This window comes from Epinephelus fuscoguttatus, linkage group LG15, assembly GCF_011397635.1.
Source record: "Epinephelus fuscoguttatus linkage group LG15, E.fuscoguttatus.final_Chr_v1".
Taxonomy (NCBI): domain Eukaryota; kingdom Metazoa; phylum Chordata; class Actinopteri; order Perciformes; family Serranidae; genus Epinephelus; species Epinephelus fuscoguttatus.
The window spans coordinates 9273818-9296761 of NC_064766.1; the positions used below are offsets into that span (position 1 = coordinate 9273818).

General features: G+C 41.9%; 1 protein-coding gene across 3 annotated transcripts in view; it reads left to right on the forward strand.

The window, feature by feature from the left end:
- Window positions 1–22944, forward strand: part of rnf220a (ring finger protein 220a) — a 192481-nt gene that overhangs the window by 126433 nt on the left and 43104 nt on the right. For all 3 annotated transcript variants that reach the window (XM_049597834.1, XM_049597833.1, XM_049597832.1), the window contains 2 exons: window positions 9896–10025; window positions 20850–20898. In XM_049597834.1, coding sequence (XP_049453791.1) covers window positions 9896–10025; window positions 20850–20898 — 179 coding nt within the window. The remainder of the gene's footprint in view (window positions 1–9895; window positions 10026–20849; window positions 20899–22944) is intronic.

The window sequence follows — 22944 nt, forward strand, 5'->3', positions numbered from 1 at the left end:
TTTGTTGTGGGTTTTTTCATACACGGTTGAACTGACATCAAAAAGTCAGATTCTGCCCTTAACTTAATTTTCACCAAATATGTAGTTACTGCATTAAGCTTTGTTGGGCAGTTTTTGGAACTTTTCTTAAATTATGTTATGGTTTATGTTCTCTTTGATGCTGTTTCATTTAGTAAATTATCCAAAGGATTTGCTGTGGTTTACGGTCATGAAACATACAAAGTATGTGAAGGACAATGAAAATATTCAGTTTACCAAAGGCTGAGATGCAGCTTACAGAACACATGGTGCTGCATAAAAATATTCACACCTCCTGAATGACATAATGTAGACCTTAGCTTTATCCATAGGACCTTTCAGATATGCATACATTTCACATCTCATCCCTGATGATCCTTCTATCACAAGGCAGGTGAAAATGAAGTGAAGGTACGCAGCAAGTAATCTGGCACTGGGAGGACAGCATTGACATTGATCTAAGATTTTAATCTGCTGCTCCTCTTTGCTGGGCACGATTTGCAATAACAAATACAGCTAGATATAACCAGGAGATCCATGAAGAGGATATGAGTTCTATTAAGAAAACCCAGTTAGCTTTTACCCAGCAAATGAGGGGGGCTGCACACAGTGACAAAACATAATCACATTGCTTTTTATAGTATCCCCTTTACTTTTTCCTTTTTTTGAGTGTCAGTGTGTTGAATACATAAGGTGTCTTGTGGGAAAGGCCAGTAATGTTAATGATAAACCAGTAGCAATAACAGGGTGGGTGTTTCTGCGATGCGCTCTAAATATTATCAATAACAGCTTGTGTGCGTACGTAAGCGCGCACATGCCTCTATCCATCCATCCATCTATCCATCCATCCCTCTCATTTCGCCTCCACGGGCTCCCTCCTCCGCTGTTAGGATTCAATTAACACAGTGCAGGCAGCCATGGCACCCTCATTAAAGCTAATTAGTTAAAACATCAGCCAATCTAGCGTTAATTGGCTTTGGTAATTAATTCAGCTGCTAGACCATATGAAAGCAGCAGGGAGAGAGATAATGAGAGGGAGTGAGGGATAGAGAGAGGATGGAGGAGAGTGGAATCAGAGGAGAGGGGAAAAGGAAAGATAAAAGGAGACAGAATGAAGGGAAGAAGGAGGATAGATGAGAGGGATGAAGAGAGATAACTAATAGAGAGGTAATGTGAAGGGCAGCCTTACTTCTGTAGGTGCTTGTCTCTGAATAGTTCAGTTCAAAGTGGGCCGTTGCACTAGTTAATCTAGTCCGATAAAAAATCAACTGTTAAAGAGGGCAAAAGACGCAATAACATTCATACTTACGCCACAAAATTGTTTCGCTTTGATGTCATGTTAATCCTTTCAATAGAAATTTCAGTGTCAGTTCAAACACAGTACCAAAGAAGCCTAGCTCCCAAACAAGTTGTGTGTGTGTGAGTGTGTGTGTGTGTGTGTGTGTGTGTGTCTGTGTATACGTCGCGATTAGGGCTGAGTCAGGGTGTCTGTTTCAAACTTGCTGATGGCCCTGTTCGCCCACTGACACGGCACGTTCCCGTCGAGTGACGAGAGGCCCCTTTGGGATGGAAATGAGTGCCGACAGGCCTCACGCCCACACCTCTCCTTCAGGTATCCCTCCTCCTCCTCACAGCTGAGGAAGGAGAAGTGAAATAGAGACAGTCAGCAGAGAGACAAGAAGAGAGAGGCAATAGGTTAGTACAAGCCAAAAACCTCCTTTTCTTTTATTGTGTCAAGTATTAAACACCAGCAAAAAGGATATAGACAGGAATTAAAAGTGCTCCAACAAGGCGTTCAATTTATAACAATAACCGTCAAAATAGAGAAAAAAAATGAAAAATTCAAAGTCATTTTCACTCTCAAAAATCATACCAAACAAGTATAACCATAGAGGTAATGAGTATTTCAATTTGTCTGCCTTTATTGATGTACAATGCACAATGTACTGGATTTCAAAGTCATTTAATAATTATTAATTAAATAGATTTTGAAGTGATTAAGCAGATTATGTTAAGTTAACTATATCAAGTTATCCTTCTAGAAATCCTCAATTTGGTTTTCTCTTTACAGTCATTTGCATTCTTCTAAATAACAACTGCAGCACATTGTACAGGTTATCCACCCTTTAATGTTTTACTATGAATATATTCTCATGTTTGAATTCCCTTTGTAATACATAAACTTATTCAGCAGGTTACTCTCTGTAGGCAGCATTCAGACACTTTAGCTGGCTTTTATCTAATAAATTTGGTCTGTTTCCTGCAGAGGATTGACAGGCGAAGTATGGCTTGAAGTGTGCTTATGTGTTTGAAAATGATACGGGTCTTGAATTGAGATTTAGCCCGTAGCGGCTAGCTGTGCCTCTGCTCTGTGGGTCAGTGCTTGGTTAATGCTCCATTAATTTACTTCTTAACACACACACACACACACGCACACACACACACACACACACACTGACAAGGTGATTGATTAAATAAACAGCTGTCAGTAGTTGGAGATAACCTCGCTAGCATCATTCCACTGTCTTTCAAATACACGCACACACACGTGCAGCAGGGTCCCAGGAGGAAAACACACACACACACACACACACACACACAAGGATCATCAGATGACCATTTGTCAGTGTTTAAAACTAGGCAGCATATGATTTATGGCTTGTTAATATCTGTGTTTCCTTTTTGTTTTCTCAAATTAACCAAATTTTATACACATTTCTTTATATTTTTAGTTTCTATTTAAGAGAAAAGAGGCCTTGATATTGCTTTCCACTGGCCCTAAACATTTTTTCTATGACAGCATGGAAGAATATTTTACATATACTAACAGTCACAGTGTTCCCATGTTGCCAAAATGTCCTGTCCAAGCATCTTCCGATTTACATTTCACTCTTCCTCACAGTGCAACATGCATATGTTTACACACAGAAATGGTCCCTTGACTTAACTAGACAGCAGACACATCCACACTGCTACCACATACACACACACCTTTCCCCTCTCTACCCCTCTATCCGGCCATCTCTTCATCCCTCCTCTCCACCGCGCCGACATTTCATTTGCTTTTCTAAAAGTGACAACCCCAGGGAGCGAGGGGAGGGGAAGGAGGGATAGTGAAAGAGCCTGGTGATGAGTTTTGAGCAGGGCGTGGAGGAGTGCTATTTAAAAGCGCCATGCATCATTGTCAGGGAGTGAGAACGTACAAACACACACACACACACACATACACAGTCAGACAGACACAGGAAACACACACGTGCACGGAGAAGCGCGACGCAGCCTGGGTGGCAAACTGAAGTTGACCCCCGTTCCATTTCATCAAATGTCCTCTGAATGAGCCGCACAGCCTCATCTATTTTGCACAGACACAGAGCTAGTGATCAGCCTAGTGTCTAGCCTGCTTAAATCACAGCTCACTTAAGAAAAAAACATATCACCTCACTGGGAGATGCACGCACACACACACACACACACACACACACACACACACACACACATACACACACACACACCTTGCTAGTCCCATTTGTGTTAATGCGGCCCCTGGTTTTGGGCTTTAGGGCTCATATTTGCCATTATGGAGATGATGGCTTTACGGGGGCCTCTCACCTCACCTTGCGTTGGTCGGGTAGAAGAGAGGGGAGAGTCGAAATGAAGGCTGACACCTCAGTGGGATTTATTTGATTGTGGATGCGAGGCGGTGTCATTCTGGAGAAGGGGAGAATAAAGGGGGGGATGAGGCGGGAGGAAGAGGCCTGGACCCCTCAGGCTAAGTGGAAAGAAGAAGAGATGATGGTTGGGTGAAGGGAAAGAGGAAAGGGAAAGGAGGAGAAAGAAAGAAATAAAGGAAAGAAAAAGGAAGAGATTGGGGGGGAGCAGAAGTGGCCCCTCTTTCCCTTTCCGTGAATCAAATCAAATTCCCCTTATCGCACATTATTTGAAGAGGTTATCGGGCGCAGTAATGCGGTTACACGCCGGGCCGCGGCTGAGAGATTTCCTTGTTTACCGATGTTGGCGGGTGTTATAGCTAACCGGCCGGACGAGTGGCGAGGGGAGGGGGAAAAGGAGGGGGTGGGAAAGAGGAGAAAAGAGGGGTAGCGGGCATAAACACTTGATGCATGTCAGAAAACTCATTTAGGGGAACAACAAGGAGGGGGATTGAAAGTGTGTGTATGCACACACAAGGAGAAGACAGTTGTTCAAGGACAGAAAAACAGCCTGTACATGTAGACACTTTGTAATTCCATTTGGGAAATGTGCTTGTGTGTTTTGCGAGTGTGCATGCAGTGTGTGCGCTTGTGTGTGTCACCCACCAACATGCTGAATATGTGCCAACTCATAAATCTTGCCCTCCTCTTTTCTGACTCTTATTGTTGTGCTTAAATCCAGTTTACATGCTCAGTGCTCATTAGCTGATTGTGTGTATAATTTACAAGTGAATTCAATCCCTCGCAATTGACTTAAAAGATGGGAAAAAATTGTCAAGTTCGTGGCAAGTCATACATTTCTGAGTTTCTTTGTAAATGAACTACTTTTAAAAGAGGGCAAATTTGAGGCAAAGAGTTCCTTACAATGCTGCACATTATTCATTATATCTGGATTTTAATTTTGGGTTTTAGGAACAGTCCCACACAGAATCTCCTGTTTCCCAAGAGGCAGGAATGATGGGCGAGATAAAAGCGAAGGGATGACACGCAATACAGGTCATTAAATGGGATTTGGACCCACAGTGTTGTGAGTACATGGTTTGCCTCTTAGCCCATTGAGCCATGAGGACACCCCAAATGGTTTTTTATCTCTGGCCCCATTGAGAGCGAGTATTGAGCTGACAATCCCCGTCCTCTCTGGAGGTGGCCTTTTTACCTCAGCTCATTGTAGTCTGTGACTGGGAGCCTGCGCTATCTAGCATCTATTGATCCCCACTTCATCTGGACCAAAGCAACACCGGAGAGGGGAGAGAGACACTGAGAGACAGAATGAGAGAGAGTGAGACAAGGTGTGTGTGTATGTGTGAGCAGCAGAGGAGGGAGAGGTGAAAAAAAAGATGCTTCAAGTGTTAAAAGGGATTTAACTTGCTTCATGATGACTGACATTTGGCTGTTTTTCATCAGCTATTGTCTAAAGAGCACTGACACCTAAATTAGAATATTTTAAATGTTATCGGTGCACAAAGAAAGACATTAGGAAGGAAGGAAGAGAGAAGGAAGGAAGGAAGGAAGGAAAGAAGGAAGGAAGGAAGAGCAGGAAAGCCTATACAACAAGGAAAAAGTACAAAATATGTGAGAAGAATAAAACAAGGGAGTGAGAAAGGAAAGGAAAGGAAAGGAAAGGAAAAAGGAAAGGCACACGGACTACACCACTAGTAAAGTAAGGATGTAAAGGAAGGGACGCAGAAAGGAAGAATATTGGGATGGAAGCAAGGGCAAAAGTGAAACAATACAAAGAAAGAAGGGATGGGAAAAGGAGGATTCCTCCTCTTTGCTCTCCACTCTTCCGTATGAACTAGCTCTCTCCGCCTCACCATCTGCCGTCTGTAATTACCTGCCTGTAGTGTGTGTATGTTGCCTCATTATTTTATTCATTAAATAACTCCTTCATGTTAAGTATGGGTGAGTTATATTAGGGTTTTTTTTTATTAATTTTTAGGGATTATAAGCTGTTTTGATCTAGTTTATGAAGTCAAGTCAAGCTGATTAATTCTGGAGACCCCGGGTTTTCTTTAACAGCTTAAAAATATACTTTCATGCTTTTATAAGCATAATACTTGGTGATCTTGAACTGATGTGTTTCAGATGTCCACTACAGAAAATGACTCATTTTACCCCCTTGTAAAACCTATTGAAATACTATAAATGTTCTTACGCTATATTTCTGATTGGTGTTGACAGTAGAGGATGTGTCAGTGACTTTATAATTCCTCATATACATTCCCCCGACAAAGTTGCACAGCTAAAGTAGGAATTAGGGACTCTCTGGATTAAGTTAGACCAGCCAAAGTGTCCATGTCAGTACTGTAGCAGCGAGTAAATAAATCACACAGAAGATACAAAAAGTCAGCGGATATGCTTCCTGCCAGTCGGGTGACATATTGTTTTGTGACAAGAACAAAAACCAGTGAGAGCCATTAAGTGGATCAAGTGACAGAGATGAAAAAGATAGAAGATGGTGAAAGGGGAGAGGTTAGAAAAAGACAGAAAAAGAGGAACACAAGGGTGAAATCAGTTAAATGAGAATAGAGGGAGTGAGGAATAACGTGAAGTAGAAGGACAGACAGAGGAATCGAGAGTGGGAAAAAGGAGGGAAAGAAAGTCAGAGGGAAAGAGAGATGAGACGATCCATCTTGGCACATTAGGGGGGGATCAAGCCAACACTCCATCATGGCTGTCAGAGAGATGCACACCTCCTCTTTTCTCTCCTCCATCCATGCATCCATCCATCCCCTGTTCACTCCGCCAGCCGGCATTTCACTGAAGAATCTCGACACTAAAAAGTCCTGTCAGGCCTATTTCCTTGTTATTGTCCGGCCCTCTCCTCTCCTTCTTCCTCATCACCCCTCCTCTCCTTCCTCTGACTCTGATACCTTCCCTCTGCTATCCAAGATTAAACGCACCCATGTTGCGCCGCAGGGTGTTTGTGTGTGTGTGTGTGTGTGTGTGTGTGTGTTTGAGCTGTGAGGTCCAAAGCAGGACATGTGGGAAGCGCGGAGGTGTGTGTGTTGCCCCGACATTAATCATCTTTAAGGCGCTGACAAGCCTGGTGTGCGACATCACATCACATCAACACCCCCCTCACACACACACCCTTCTCCCCCCTTTCTCCTCTTCTTTTCTTTTTCTTCTCCCCTAGATTTATCTGTCCGTTTGCCTCTCTCCGTCACTCACTTTCCTCAGGGATCTTTGTACTGAGAGATGAGACATAGAGGGAGAAAGGAAGAAACACAAGGGGTGAAAGTGACAAAAAAGGGTGAGAGACAGTGACAGCTATAGGCGTAGATTTTGGGTAGCAGGAAAAGCATTCTCTCAAAATTTTGATCTTGCATTTGTCCCCCCCATTAAAAATGTGGACATAGCAGAAGACTTTTATATTGACAAAATTAAAGACATTTTCACCATAAATTGTTGCAGAAAAGGCACAAATTGGTGCATACAAAACTACCAGAATGCAGGAAATCAAGTGTTTGTTGCTCAAAAGTTTCTGGCAGAGGACGCCTCAGGAGGACCCAGTTTCATATGTGTCCCACCCAATGTTGAAACGAAACCTATTCTGACCCCCCCCCTTTCCTCCAATAAAAAAAAATTATTCTGACAAAAATAAAGACATTTCCACCATAGATTGGAGCACAAAAAAAAACACCAGAATGCAGGAAATATAGTGTTTGACCCTTAAATTGTTCTAGCAGAGGACCCTATTTATATTTTTACTAACGTACTGTGTTTCATAGTTTGACAGGGCTTTGTCACCATATTTAGTTCTATGTTTTATGTGTTTTTGTGCTGCTTTGGCAAGCTAAAGACAATTTCTCACTCTGGCGGACAGTAAAGTTGTATTCTGTTCTTTCACATGACCGCCCGTTGAATTTCCACTTGTTCCATCACATCAGAATGAGTTAAATTTGAGTGTGTGTAGCGTGTGTTTGAAGTTAACAGCTTGGTCCTGACCCTATTGTCAGGCAGCTGAATTCAAATTGATTCAAATCAATTCACACAGCACAAAACTCCTCCACTTTAGTCTTCCCTGTTGTTGATTGTTGACATTCTCTTGTCACACCCATGCATCTACATCTCCTTTTCATCACTTTTTTAAATAATACAAACAAAAGTCACATCCATACAGAAAATTCCACAATTCAAAGGAAAATCACTGCACATTGAAATGCTAAAAAAGTAAACTCACACTGTGTGAAATGAGCATTTACTTGAAAAAAGAAACAAAGTAGTGTTTGACATTACAAAAGCCTAAAATAATCAAGTGCAGACATATGTTTGTGTGCGTGTGTATGTGCATCCATGTCCTCCAGGTGTGTGTTTGTCTGCAGAATAAAAAGAACCCCATCAGCTGCAGACAGGGATTGGATCTTTCTTTGTTTGCTGTGGCGGATGGCGACGGCTTCAGCATGACTCAAATTATCTTGTCAAAGCAATAAAGGGGAGATGGGAGGGGGGTAGAGAAAGAGAGATGGAGAAACAAGGAGAGAAAGGGAAATATACTGAAAGGAGCGTGGTGGGGGAGACAATAAGGCAGAGAAGAAGAGAAGGAAAGAAGGGAGATGAGCTACATAAAAAGAGGAGAGAGAGCTGAGAGTTGAAACAGGGAGGCGAACAAGAGGAGATGAGCAGTAGAAGAGAGGAGAAGAAAGAAATGAAACAAATAAATGGATGGTAGGGACCAGAAAATTAGAAATGGATAAGGCTGGAGAGAGAGAGAGAGAGAGAGAGAGAGAGAGAGAGTGCAAGGAGGGATAGGTGTGGAGAAAAAGAGGTAGAGAAAGAGTGGCAGTGAGAGAGATAGAGAGAGTAATCGATTACCTATTTTTCAAAGTCACTTAACGTGTCCAGTGCTGTGGCTCTGTTAAGTAGCGGAGCAGGAGAATGGGAGGCCGGTATGCACACACACGCTCTGAGAAAGGGAGGGAGGGGACCATCCCCTGTGTGTGTGTGGCATCATATGTCGAGGTGTGTGTGTTACCCACTAGTTGTCCCTTGATGAGTTCTCTTGCAGGAAACTGTTCTGACAGACCAATATGTGAGCAAGGATACGTGTCCCCAGAGGGCTGCATGGGCATGTATACGTATTTGTGTGTGTGTGTGTGTGTGTGTGTGTGTGTGTACGTGCGTGCGTGCGTGTGCGTGCATGTTTGTGTGTGTGTTTGTCAGTGAGAGTGCGAGACACACTGAAGACAAGACAGATAGGGAGTCCCCCCACCTGGTCCTCTCGTTGCCTTGGTGACAAGCAGTCTAAACGGGATATCCTGGCTGAGGCGGAGCCTATTGTTCCCGAACTAAAAAAAGCTTGTTTGATTGGCTAAATACAGGAAATCAGGAAGTGTCCTCTGACTTTAAACCCTGAGACACTTTCAATAGATGTTATTTTTATCCAATTCAGACAGACTCAAAGATAAACTCTCTCTAGAAAGTAGGATGTATATTACTATACTTACACACACACACACACACACACACACACACACACACACACAAACACAGAGGCACAAAGATTACAACATGAAAAAAAGCAAAGTGCGCACTTTTCGAAGGAACACAATGAAACGTGCACTAACACAGACGCACATACAGGTGGGCCCCACCCTGTGCCCTGCTGATCAAGGACAATGAAGTGAGGTAGTGTTGGCAGACTCTATACAGCATTATCTCATCCATGGCTGACACTTCTTTAAATCTGCTTTGACCTGAGAGGACACAGTGGAGACTGTGCAGCACTCTATTCTGCCTTTTGTCTGTGTAAGAAGCAGAATTATAATGCACAGGTACTTAATGTGTGTGACTTTAGAGAGTGAAACCACAGCTCAAGCCTGTACACAATGCTAAAGTTCCCTTGAGTGTCCTTGGTAAATTGAAGGACTCTTTGGTCAACTTTGAAGAATGTGTGTGTGGTGCAGTAAATCACGAGAAAACATGAGAAAAATATTTTTTTCAGTGTATTTGTGTGGCACTAGTGGCAGTTCCCAACAGATAAAACAGATAAAATGTGAAATCTGATCATTATTGGTCACTTGAGATTAATTTTAAAGACATAGTCTGATGCCAGACACAATCTGAATGCAATGTATCTAACGACAAGAATTGTTTGGTTGCTTGGCTCTCGTTTGTCTTATACATATACTGATGTTTCTCCCTTTGTCTTCCCATCTTGTCTCCAGGTAAAAAGAAGATGTCCCTGTATGACAGCCAGGCTCCAATCTGTCCCATCTGCCAGGTGCTGCTCAGGCCCGGAGAGCTACAGGAACACATGGAGACGGAGATAGAGAGGCTAGCCGCCATATGCTTCAGGTGGGCCTTAAACACATCTTTATGTTGTTTCCTGCTCACACATACGCTCACACACAGTACAGTAAATTCAGGTAAATCAGAGCTCAAAGTAAGATTTCTCTGTCTGTTCACTGCAGAGTTAGCTCGTGACATTTTAGTATCGGTTAGCACAAGGAGTTGGAGGGAGCTAGCTACATCACAGAGCTAATACTAATTTATATTTTGTATCTTTTGTTCCTTTGAAGAAAGAGAAAAGGAGACATTGTTGTGAAATAAACATCTAGCTTATGCCAGTGGTTCACAACTGGTGGTTTGGGGTCCAAAAGTGGGTCGCAGGTCCATTCTAAATGGACCACAAGCGACTTGCAAATGTGTCAAGTTTATAAAAAATACACTTCATTTTGAAGTGCAGTGACTATCTGGCACAGAGCTTTTATTTTGAAGTGCCGTTTACTGCTGTAGAGTAAGCGGCTAATAGACAGCTACTTGACAAAGACAGACACTGATGACATAGCCAAATGCAGGTATGATGCTGAATTAAACTGTGAGGACCTTGAACTAATGACTAAAGAGAAATCTGGACCCCGTGGTTGTACCTGTTGGGAACCACTGGCTTAGGCTTTGGGGCTGTTAGCTTGCGCAGTAGCAGCACACCACTGTCCTGACTTAAATAACCAACAAAACTCCACCATACTGACCCGTCAGTGTATTGGCAACCAGCCTGATAACCAGATGAAACATGTAAGTATGAGTTTTGTGGTGTCTGGAAGGTTTTTTTTTTAACTTTTCACACAGGCTAGCTCTCTTTGTCCGTGTTCAGTCTTCTTGGTAAGCTAAACTATGTCTTCATCTTGTACGCAGAGATATCAAACTGATATCAATCCTTAAGACAAATGCTGGCTCATAAAGATGTATAATTTTTTAAGGGGTAAGGTGAAGGCTGAGCCTTAACTCAGCTTTTATGTCAGGCTCACTGACCGCTATTCTTTCTGAGCTGAGATTTTGGCGCCATAAATCTGCATAAAAGGCAGAGGCATGCCGTCGATGTAACGCTAAGTGTTTCCTGCAGGGATTAGGATTCAAACCTGTGACCTTGGGTTCACTGCCGCCCCCTTCTTCTCCTCATGGCAGTTGCACGAGCTGTTTTACGGTGGATAAATCAACTCCAAGCCCTTTTAACGATGGGACGCAACCATTAGGATCCATATTTCACCTTGACCGCACGTCTGGCCATGTGTATGTGTGTATGTGTATGTGTATGTGTGTTTGTGTACATATGTGTGTAGCCTGTGTGATGCTGTGTTTGTGTATGACCTGGTGTCCACCTAAGCGGCCCAGCTTTATGATAGTCCCCATTAACCTGGAGGAACAGGGCAACAGATAGCGTCACCCCACGTGGAAATCACACTTCATTTACCCCCGTTTACACCTCCCACACCCCTCCTCCCATCTGTCTGTGTCCACATACTGTACCAGTCCTCCTCATTCCTCCCTCTTTTTTCTGTTAAATATTTTCTTTTCCTTGTCTTACCCAACCTTCCTCATGTCTCTAGTCCCCCCTCTTCTGTTTATGTCCTCATCACAGCTTTCCATATTTCTTCCCCAACTCTTTTTTCACTCTGTCCTTTTATAACCCAGTCCTGTCATTTCTTCAGTTCCTGATTTTGCTATGTTTCTAGAAGCTTCAAGCTCACACCAGACCAAAGCAGTGACCTGAAATAAACCCATGTAGAGAAAGCAAGACAGAGAGAAAATTAAAATAGGTAATGGAGAATTACACATTTGCCTGTAGGCAGAATGATTCTTTACCTCAAAACATGAATCAAAAGAATCATGGAAAATGGGGTACAGGTGTTGGTAAAACAATAAAGATGAAGAAGTAGATGGCAGGGGTGTGGACTGGAGTCACATGACTTGGACTAGAGTCAGACTTGGGTCACAAATTTGACGACTTTATACCCGAGTTGATAAAATCAAAAGACTTGCAATTCACTTGGAATTCAACACCAGTGACTTGTTACTTCACTTGGACTTGAGCCTTTTGACTTGAAAATAGTTAGTACCATATCTCAAGCCCAAAGATAAAAAAGTATGTAATTTAAAAAGTGTACCCAAGACCACTTCAATTCCTGAATCAATTAACTTTAACAATATTCAACCCCAGCGAGTCACAACTCAATTCTCCACATCCACATTGAACCAAACTGACAGCATCCAATCAAGTTGCACGAGAGAACCATGAAGAACTGAAGTTGTTTCTGAGTGACAGTTGGAAAAAAAATTATACCACACATAATAACTTTGACGTACAAGATCTAGCTAATGCTTAGCAAGCTAATGCATAGCTAACGTTAGCTTAAAAGTTTTTAACAAATTTGTTTTAACAAATAAATGCAAATTTTAAAAAGCATGCATGATTTTTGTAAATTCAGTATTGGCATTACATTTTTTAAAAAGTGCATTATGGACTTGAAACTCAAAGTTTAGGACTTGGGACTTAACTTAAGACTGGCAATCCTCACTTGGAATTTGATTAGGAAGTTGCCTGTCTTGACTTGGGATATGAGTGCAAAGACTTGTGACTTACTTGTGAACTAAAAAAAAACGCTGACTTGATCTCACCTCTGGTAGATAGTATGAGAAGTCAGGGGAAGGATGGAGTAAGGGATTAAAGTGAGAGTCAAATAAAACACATTTGAAAAAGTAAGTGACAAAATCAGAGGTCATCAAAAGGTCCACTTGCTTTTATTTTTGAGCTGTTACTGACATCTTTTGGTCTTCACTGGTGGATAGAGTTTGCTCTCTTGTCACGGAGACAACTGAACGCACTCATTGCCTTGATGAAGGCCATGGGAGGTGGCTGAAAGCTGCTGAAAAAAAGTGGATCTTGAGATAGAGAATAGAACAAAATAGAATAGTTTGCATTGAAGAGCTGAGTGAGGGTCACCCATCCATCATTGTCTGATATGGTGAGGTGTGTGTGTGTGTGTGTGTGTGTGTGTGTGTGTGTGTGTATGTGTTTCAATAATTAATAAAGGTTAGTAGTCTGCCCTTCCCTCTGTGGGTCTGAGATACTGTGTAAGCACACACGCTTTCACACACACAGACACGGTTATTTAAGGAAATAGCGTCATCCCTGGGTGAGATGGGATGGTGGCTAACGTCACGGCTGGCTGATTTAGCTACTTGCCATTAACCCATCGGACACACACATACACCACAAGGAAAAAAAAAGAGGACAAGGCAGAATGGATAGGAAGATGTAAATGATAAAATTTTAAGATATTTTGATAGAAATTTTCCTTTATATGCACGCAAACACACAAAATGTCTCAGTGTGACTTTCTATGCCAACAAAGGAAATGGAAGCAGGAGATAAAATAGAAGCAGAGAGTGTTTTGTGTGTGTCTTATATTGCAAAACCCCATTCTATATCACACACACACATACACACACACACACACACACACACACACACACACACACACACTGTCTCTCCCTCTCCCCGGCTCTCTGCATGGTAGCAGCCATCATTGAAAGTGACAGTGGGAATTTGGTCCAATTTGTAGTAAATCTGCCTTTAATGACGACCAGCGCTCGCTGAATGAAAGAGCCGTGGGTATGGAAACGAAGGCGTGTGTGTGTTTGAGTATGCTAGTGTGAAAAACGTGTGTGTCCCATATCTGCCTGGCCTCTTCTGTGAATATCTGTTCTTCTGTGTGTTTCCATTTGTTTTCTATTCCTCTTCTCTGTTCTGTTCTCGTTGCATGTGTGTGTTTGATTTCGACTGCCAGCCTGTCCTCTCCTGTGACTGTGTGCTCTGTTGCTTGTTCATGGGCCACAGAATCTCATGTATGGACATGGAAATCACATGCAAACACTCGCACAGTTGAGCAAATGGTAATCTATCATGCCCTGTAAACGTCAGGTGGCTCGTGGGGGCAAAGTAATCTACATACCCCGTCACCCCCTCCTCTTCATACCCCTACTTCTCTTCTTCCTCCTCCTCCTCCATAATCAATTTTCCTCCATGAGAGCAAGCCCCCACCTCTCCAGCAGACGACACAAAAAGGCAAAAAGCAATCAGTATCTTGAGGTTAGCACCATCCCTCCATTCCTCCGTCCATCCATTCCACCCAACTCCCACTGAAAAAGGACTTATTCATCTCTCTCTCTCTCTCTCTCTTTCTCACTCACTCCCTGTGGTAGGCAGTGGGGGCAGGGGTGGCAGGGGCCTCTGCTCGCTGTCAGTCAAACTCATTCTGTCTCTGCTTGTGTAGGATTGATGCATATTTAACTAGGTTTGGGAGGGTGGGCAGTTTTACCGAATGGCATTGCTTCCAAGTTACTGATCAGCCCACTGGTCCAGATTCAACCTGTTCTCACTCCCATCTCGTCAAAAGCCAACGCTTGGTCAGTTGCCCTCTGCATCTAATCCCAACGAATTGAGGCACTCTTTAGCATCTGTGTGAGATACATCATTCTGCGTTATTATTAGATGCTGAGATCTATTGATGGACAAATGGGTCAAAAGCAAGAATTTCACCCACTGTTTGTCAATTTTACCCATACCATGGTCTTCTCCTAAGCTTAACCAAGTACTTCAGTTGCCTAAACCTAACAAAGTAAACCTAAAAAATGACATAAACCTACATTGGAGGTTAATTTTGAAAAGACACTATTCATGCAATGAGTTGAAACGGACACACCATCCCTGACACGTCCAAAACTGACACTAGAGGGAACCTAGGGCATCAGGCTTTGATACATTGACCAAGCATTTGTATTTGAAGAGTCGGGAATATGTGTTGCCAGATTAAGTGCAGTTGCTAAGATAATATGGCTGTTTCCAAACTTCTTTTGGGTTACTTTCCTTCGATAATTCTTTGAATGTATTTTTCTTGCTGTTGTAATAATGTATGTAAAAAGGATTGTTTGCACAATTTTTGGTGTCTGACAGGCTGCCTCATTAATCAATTTTTGGCATGTTTAGATGAAGGGATTTTACAACAGCAATGTTTAACTGGAGCTCCAGATCACAACATCAGACAATGAGCAGTGATTAAAGGGAAATCACATCTTATTCAAATTATTTTCTGGAATCACAAAGAAAATTACATCAACATCTTAAATGAAGCTTTTGATGTTTTCCTCACTGTAGTGATAAAGAAAAGCAAGTAATGCAAAGTAATGCAGATTAATGTAACATCACTTCACAAGAGTTCTGGAGCTCTGCGTTCAGACATTTTTAACTTTCCAAAGCTTGAAGTTATGATTCTCTATCCTATGCCGTCTAGTTTTCTACAGTAATTGGTCAGATGTGCTCAGGGATTTGACGACTTCACTTTTTTTTCTTCATACAACTTAATAAAACAACCCAACACTGCACCGTTAAAATTGGAGAGAAGGGGTTTAGCACATCGCAGGAATTGGCACAGGTAGGTCCAACAGTTCCTTAATAATTGTACAACCTGTAATTTCAATAGTTGCATACTTTGCTTACTGTCTATATACTATATCAGTTTCAAACTCAAGAGGGGTTTACACAAGCAAATGTGGAACAGGGATAAATGACATAAGCAAGATTTTTAACAGGAGAGACTTAACTTGCTGGACACACCTACCTAATATGCCTTGCAGGAGGACGCATGCCTACTCTGCCTCTTATTGGCTGCACCCTTCCAGGCATCTAATAAACACTAACGTTAGTCCAGGTACAGGTTCTAAGAAGTAGATATGCCCGAAGGGAGATCGACTCAGCCCTGGAATTCAGGCGTTTGTTCCTGTTGTCTGAAGGTAGGCTACCTGGTCCCATTTTTTCCCTTTTTTCAGCTTCTCAGTTCCAAAAAGGTTTATAAAACTGCAGTATTCGAAATTACACCGTTGATTTCTAACCTAAAAAAATTCTTAGAAGTGAAGTTAAAGGGTCAGTGTGTAATATTTGGCATGGTTTATTGTCAATCTGAATCTGAATCTGAATATTCTACCCATTAATATGTTTACACAAGTGTATAATCGCTATAAAATAAAATTTGTTTGGTTTTGGGGACACATTTAAAGTTAGCCGATTGGTTCTTGCCATAATATGAATTTTAACAGTTGTCCAATAGGGCTGTCGGCTGTGTATTAACCTGACTTCTGCACAACACAACTGATGGTCCCAACCCCACTGATAAAGCAAGAAATTCCACTAATTAACCCTGATAAGGCACACCTGTGAAGTGGAAACCATTTCAGGTGACTACCTCTTGAAGCTCATGGAGAGAATGCCAAGAGTGTGCAAAGCAGTAATCAGAGCAAAGGGTGGCTATTTTGAAGAAACTAGAATATAAAACATGTTTTCAGTTATTTCACCTTTTTTTGTTAAGTACATAACTCCACATGTGTTCATTCATAGTTTTGATGCCTTCAGTGAGAATCTACAATGTAAATAGTATAATAATAGAAAATAAAGAAAACGCATTGAATGAGAAAGTGTGTCCAAACTTTTGGCCTGTACTGTATATATATATATATATATATATATATATATATATATGGCATTGCTTGGAATGGGTAGCTGAGTTGCTCTCTGCCCAGGCATGTAGCGCCAGTTAGCATCATAGCTAGGCTAACGTCAGCATTTAGCAGATGCCTGGACAGCCTGAAGGGTATAGCCAATCAGAAGCAGAGTAGGAGCAGGTCTTCAGTGGTTAAGGCTTTTAAAGGTCATTTTAGTCTCTTGCAATTTTAGACAGGCCACAAACATCTAAAATTAGGGTCTAAATATGAATAAAATAGTTTCAAATATAATCTCTGATTTCCTGGCTTGTCTTAGTCAGTAGAGACAAAGTCCTTCACTTCTGCCTTTTTTCTTTTTTCACTTTAATCGCAGGCATCCAAACCATCCACTGTAACTACTGTATGACTACTTCCTGGTCATGGTCAGGTTCTTGCCCCTCCTTTATTTTAACAAGTTCAGAGAAGGTACTGTATGATGTGATGGGACAATGTGTTGTAAGACTTGTTTGAAGCACCCACATGCCCTCACCTGTCTCCCCCTGTTCACACACAGGCCTTATTACCACAACACATTTTTAAATTGCTTTGTCTCCCGTCTTTCATTCCTCCCTTCCTTCCTTTTCCTCCCATCTGTGTGTTTGTTTCGCTTTGCTGTGCTGCTCATTTCCACACTCTTCTCCTTGCTTTGACATGGCAGGCAGCCGGAATTTCCAGGCCCCCATAACCCCCCCCCCCATCAAAAATTCATAGAACCGGGCAAACAGACGCGCGGAGCCGCGAGAAGAGGCGGCTACACACCAACTCTCCCATCAATCCCTCTCTTTCTCTCTCTCGTTTTCTGTCTTCTTTCATCTTTCCCTTGCTCGATCTCTCTCTTTATGTTGCCCGCTCTTCCTCCCTCACCGTATCTCTCTCTCACCTCACATTTCATCTCCTCCTCTTTTCTTTTTTCACCCTTTTTCGCTCCCTTTCATCTCTCTATCACCCCCCTCTGTCATTGTGGCAATTTTCTCCCATCGTGGCAGGCATGCAACTGCCGTCCCCTCTCGCTCTCTCTTCCTCTTCCTCTCTCTCTCTCTCTCTCTCTCTCTCTCTCGCTCTCTCTCTCTCTCTCTCCCTCCTTCTCTTGTCGTTGTTTGACACCGTCAACAAGCAGGTAGAGGTGGCTGTTATTGTTGATGCCTCTGCAGAGGTTCCAGGTAATGAATAAAAGAGAGATAGAGGGAGGAGGAGAGAGAGAGATGACAGAGACAGAGATAGAAAAAGGGGAAAAGACAGGTTGGGGTGTTGGCAGATTCCCCTGCATTACACAGCAGCTTGACTGTGTCACCCATGTTTATTCTCTTTGTTGGTGGAGGTGAGGCCCGCTGTTAGACACACACATACACACACTCACACAGCAGCAAGACAATACACAGATACACATCTACAGGTACACACGTTGCATAGAAACAGCAATGACATGTTTTTACAGACATGTTCACCACAGACTTTAATACATACACACACAGACACCTGTATAAACTGTACACTGACACACATGCACACTCTCACAGCACCAGCTCCTGATACTAATTAATCTTAGACCATAAAGGAGTCATTCACATTAACTGGGTATTAATGAACACTAAAATGACAACTAATAGCTAATAATAACTCCCATAACAACTTATTAACCTAAGTCATTTGATATATTTCTCTGATGTATTTTCACAGGTTTAAATTACAGACACAGAGAAATGAAAAAAAGGCTGTAATCCCACATTTCTGTTTTACAGTAACTATCCATTTATCTTATCTTATCTTTTTACTCTTCCTTGTAAAACACTGAAATATATAGAATAAGTCATCTTAAACTTAGGGTCATAACCATGTAAATATATACAGTCATTTGATTTTGGGCAGTTAGGTAACCCTGGCGTTTATTTGTAGTGTTAGTGGACTACCTCTGTAAAGTAGAAAATTGACAGGTTTTTGCTTTAAAGGAGCAGTCCATAAGATTTAGGGGGATTTAGTTGTATCTAGCAGTGAGGATTGCAGATTCCAACTAGCTGAAACTTCTTGTTGGATTCAGTGTCCATTGTTCATTAGGTCTATACCATGAGCCAAATTATCCGCAGAGGTCTCTTCCTCTCCAAAACAAATGGACTCGGTGATTAAAATGGGTAAAAACTCTGAATAAAACAGATTCGCATTTTTAAAAAATCAGTGTTTTTCCAACGCTGTTCGTTGTAGAGGGGTTGCTATTTACAGTGGCTGATGCAGAAATCTAAATGGCCCTATCTAGAGCCAGTGTTTAGTAGTTTGTCTGCTCTGGGCTACTGTAGAAAGATGGTGGACTCCATGGATGAGGACCTGCTTGCTATAAAGATATAAATGGCTCACTCTAAGGTAGGTAATTTTGGACTTAGAAAAGCATGCATATTATGTTATATTTCACTTCTGCTAATATATCCCCCTAAATCCTACACACTGGACCTTTACCTTTGCTGTGTTTATTGCACAATATAATGACTATAAAATAATAACACCATCTGCATTTGGGTTGGTTCTTTTTAAGCTTGCTTTCGCAATGCAATTCTGTCTCCCACCGGAAACAACTCCCCGGAAAATGAAGGCTCGAAAAGGAAGTGTGTCAACGACTGTGCAACCAAAACCTGGAAGACGATAGCACTTGTGTTTTCCTTGGTAGTATCCCTAGCTATCCCCAGTTACAAAAAAGTATCAGTGTAAGTTCTTTGCCACTACTATCCCCAGTAGCACAAATGGCAGATCGTGGAACAACTAAAGGAACTATGAAAACTGTGGTAAAACTAAAAAGAGCAAGTGATGTAATGTAGCACACTGCGCATCACAGAATGTGTATAAGGAATGCTTCCATCCCTCTATCTCATCATACATTCCCTCCTATATCTGTGCAGCTATGCATTATATTTCTGTCTTATATTTTCCATGTCTAGCTCTCCTGCACCACTTTGTAAATTCTCCTCTCAGATAAGTGACATATAAATAAGGCTTCTTATTCTTATTATCCACCCATCCAGCCATTGAAAAAGGAAATCCCTTGTCTACCAAGGCATGCTGTCAGATTAGAGGTCGTGCTCAATTCAGTTTCAGGCACATTCCTTTCCATGGTTTACTACTGTCTGTCTGTCTGTCTGTCAGTGTGTGTGTGTGTATACGTGTATGTGTGTGTCCGAGGGGGTCTGGAGTGCTAACAGGGTCTCAAAGCAAACATGACAACCCTGTCTCGCTTTGTCAACGTCGAGCCTGTCGCAACGCTTCAAGAAGCTCAGAGAAATTTATCTCTGTGTTCGGGTGAAAGTCAGAGAGAAGAGGGAAAAGAGGATGGGGAGAGAGGACAAAAGGGGGGGAAAGAGAAGGAGGAGAAAGCAACAAAAATAGATGAAGTAACAACAGATCAATTGAGTATGAGGAAGAGCAGAAAAGGCAAAGAATCAGATAGTTAAAGTGTCAGAAAAAGAGATCAGAAATAAAGTAACGTGAATTGAATGTGTCGGTTTTATTGGTGGAACAGAGACTAGTTGATATATTTCCACCATCCATCTGTGATCTAAAAATGTCACACAAACACATGTACCCATGTATCAATCTACACGCAACTGTTGGGGCACGTCTTTCTTTCTTTCTTTCTTTCTTTCTTTCTTTCTTTCTTTCTTTTCTTTCTACTCCCCCTTCCTCCAAGTGCCCCCTCCTCTCTTTCCCTTCTTCCCTATAATGTTTACAAGTCAGCTGATTGTCCTCCACATATCTCAGAGTCAAAGTGGCCACGGTCTGACTGCACTGATAAATCAAATCACTGCAAAATCAGTTATTTCCTGCTTTTGCCACTATAACGATATACATGTACGTGTGCGTGTGCGTGTGTGTGTGTGTGTGTATGTGTGAGATAAGACAAGTCTGGAGAATGATTGCCTCACTAAAGAAAATCCAGCTTATGTTCCCAGTAGTCCTGCCATTTACAGTAATGTTTTCGATTACCAACAAAAGCAGGAGTTGGATGGACAGATGGATGACATGGAAAAGAGAATCGAAGACTGATGGATGAAAGTGAATAAATGTGGAAACAAGTTACAAATTACAATCTAGTGTATCGGTGTTCAATGATATTCCATGATTTCCCCACAAAACTCATTTTCTGGTCTTACAAAATACACCCTCCAAAAAAAACATACCTTAAAAATGAATGACCTGTCAGACATATGTCAGCACACACTAGAGGCACAAAAACACAAACATGAAAGACCAGATTCAACACTACACTACATAACATAACATAACAAACTCACTCCATCCTATTTTTGTCTTCTTTCTCTTCTGCAGTAAGAACCCCTCGCCCAAGGATGGAGCAGCCACTCCGGGAACTCCGAAGGTGAGATGAACCTCAGTTTCTTCTCACTTGCTATGATGTGAGCAAAATTGTGACTTTTCTTTCAGGCTGAAATCAAGCATGCCTTACATGCAAAAAGACTGAATGCAAAATTAGATGTGTACACAGTAAACCCAGTGAGGTTTAACAACTTGATGACACTGCTTCAGTGATACAGTATGTAGTGTAGTTCTTTACTGTCCATCTGTCTGAGGCCTCTGTTCCTCTCTGCTGCACTGAGGGGAAATCAGCTGCACACACACACACACACACACACACACACAGAAGAGAAGTACCAGTCTCCCGTGGTCGAGGCGGCACCAGAGCCAAGAGGCACTGTACTGTGATTGTTCCAATTAGAGAGGCCAAGATGCAGACCGACGGTAAGGAAGAAAAAAAAAGAGAGAAGGAAAAGTCAGATAACGTCAAATTGTGGGAAGACAGATTCATGATTCCATCAAGTGGGCATACCCTTATAGTGTGTATCCACTGACTCATCTGAACACATCACTAGCTGCTGCCAGACTAAGACTGGTTTTGTAAGACAAGAAGACTTTTCTGTATCCTTAACATGATGTCTAGATAGATATGATAGAAAAGTCCGACTCTCATTTCAGAGAAGTCTGAATAAGATGCAGGGGCTATAGGTGGACTTCATATCTTTATCATTATCGACTTCACAACATACAAGAACAGGACAGAAAGAAGAAATAAAAAAGTGGGAATCAACAAGAAATGACTTTGCATGCCACTAACAAACTGACGGATGTCGAAAACTTCTATCTATGGAACACTTCACCAAGTCAAGAACTTAAGTCCACAAAATGAACAAGTTTTAATGCAGCAGCGTTATGCAGCATGCAACTGAATAGTATAACTCTACTCTACTCTTCATTATTGGTAAGATTTGTGTCAGTGTTTCCTGCACTTCATCATCTCCATGTTTGTCTTCATTTCTAACTAAAGACTATGTGAAAGTCAGATGCCCCACTGTGGAAAAAGTACATCCGATGCTCACACGAGCGTAACATAAGAGCTCTAAAATAATTCAGGGGATCCATTATCATTCCCACACAACTTTAGGTGCTGACCCAGGCTTAGGGCGCCACTCACAGCACTGTGGGTGGGCTTGTACTTGAGGAAGGCAGACAGAGCAGGGGTGAGCCCAGCCGTGACTGCGCATCTCACTGCTGTTGTTTAGTATTCAGCAGCAGGCCATGGAGAATGTAGAGGGCCAGTCTCAAGCACATGGGCCTGTTGCTGCCGTCTCCTCCCCGGTGTGCACCACCCACCTTTGTCAGACAGGAGATTAACCCCAGCGCACCTCCTTCCTGGGTGTTCAACCCACTTTGTGTACTCCTTGCTAAGATAAGGTGATTGGGGTTAGACTGAAAACATGAGATGTGTGTATGGCTACATATACACACACCTATGTTGGATATGACACCAACTCACATGCAAGTGAAAAGATTTAGACACATATTTTTCTTTTGCCTGTCTTTATGTATTAATGGCTGATTTACATATACTAAACATCAAGTTAAAAATTCTGCACCGTGAGGTGTAAATCCAGCTACTCACCTGAGTGTAGCTTTAAATGCAACCTTTTTGTAGCTGATCTTTTTGCATGTTGATTTAATTGGTTGGTTTAAAAGACCAAAATTTCAATGGAAGATCTTCATTTATAATCTCTTCGTAGAATACAGTTAAATGTCATGTTCTAATGATAAAATTTACGCATATTCCCGGAACGCCCCCAGGTAAATGATTCCTGACCTTTTTAAACCTGGGTAAAAGAGAAAAAAAAAAAGAGACCACACACACACTCACACACACTCACACAGAGGCATAAAAGCATCGTGCATAATGTCCAATTTACTGTGGCAGTACTGGAGGTTGGTCATTTCTCACATATTATTATTAGATTACTGCTGTCGAGCACTTAAGCCTCTGCTCTGCCCTTTTCCGCTTGATTAATAGGAGACGACTGTAAATACAAATATTTCATAGCTGCCTTTTAAAAAAAAAAAAAAAAAAAAAAAAAGCAGC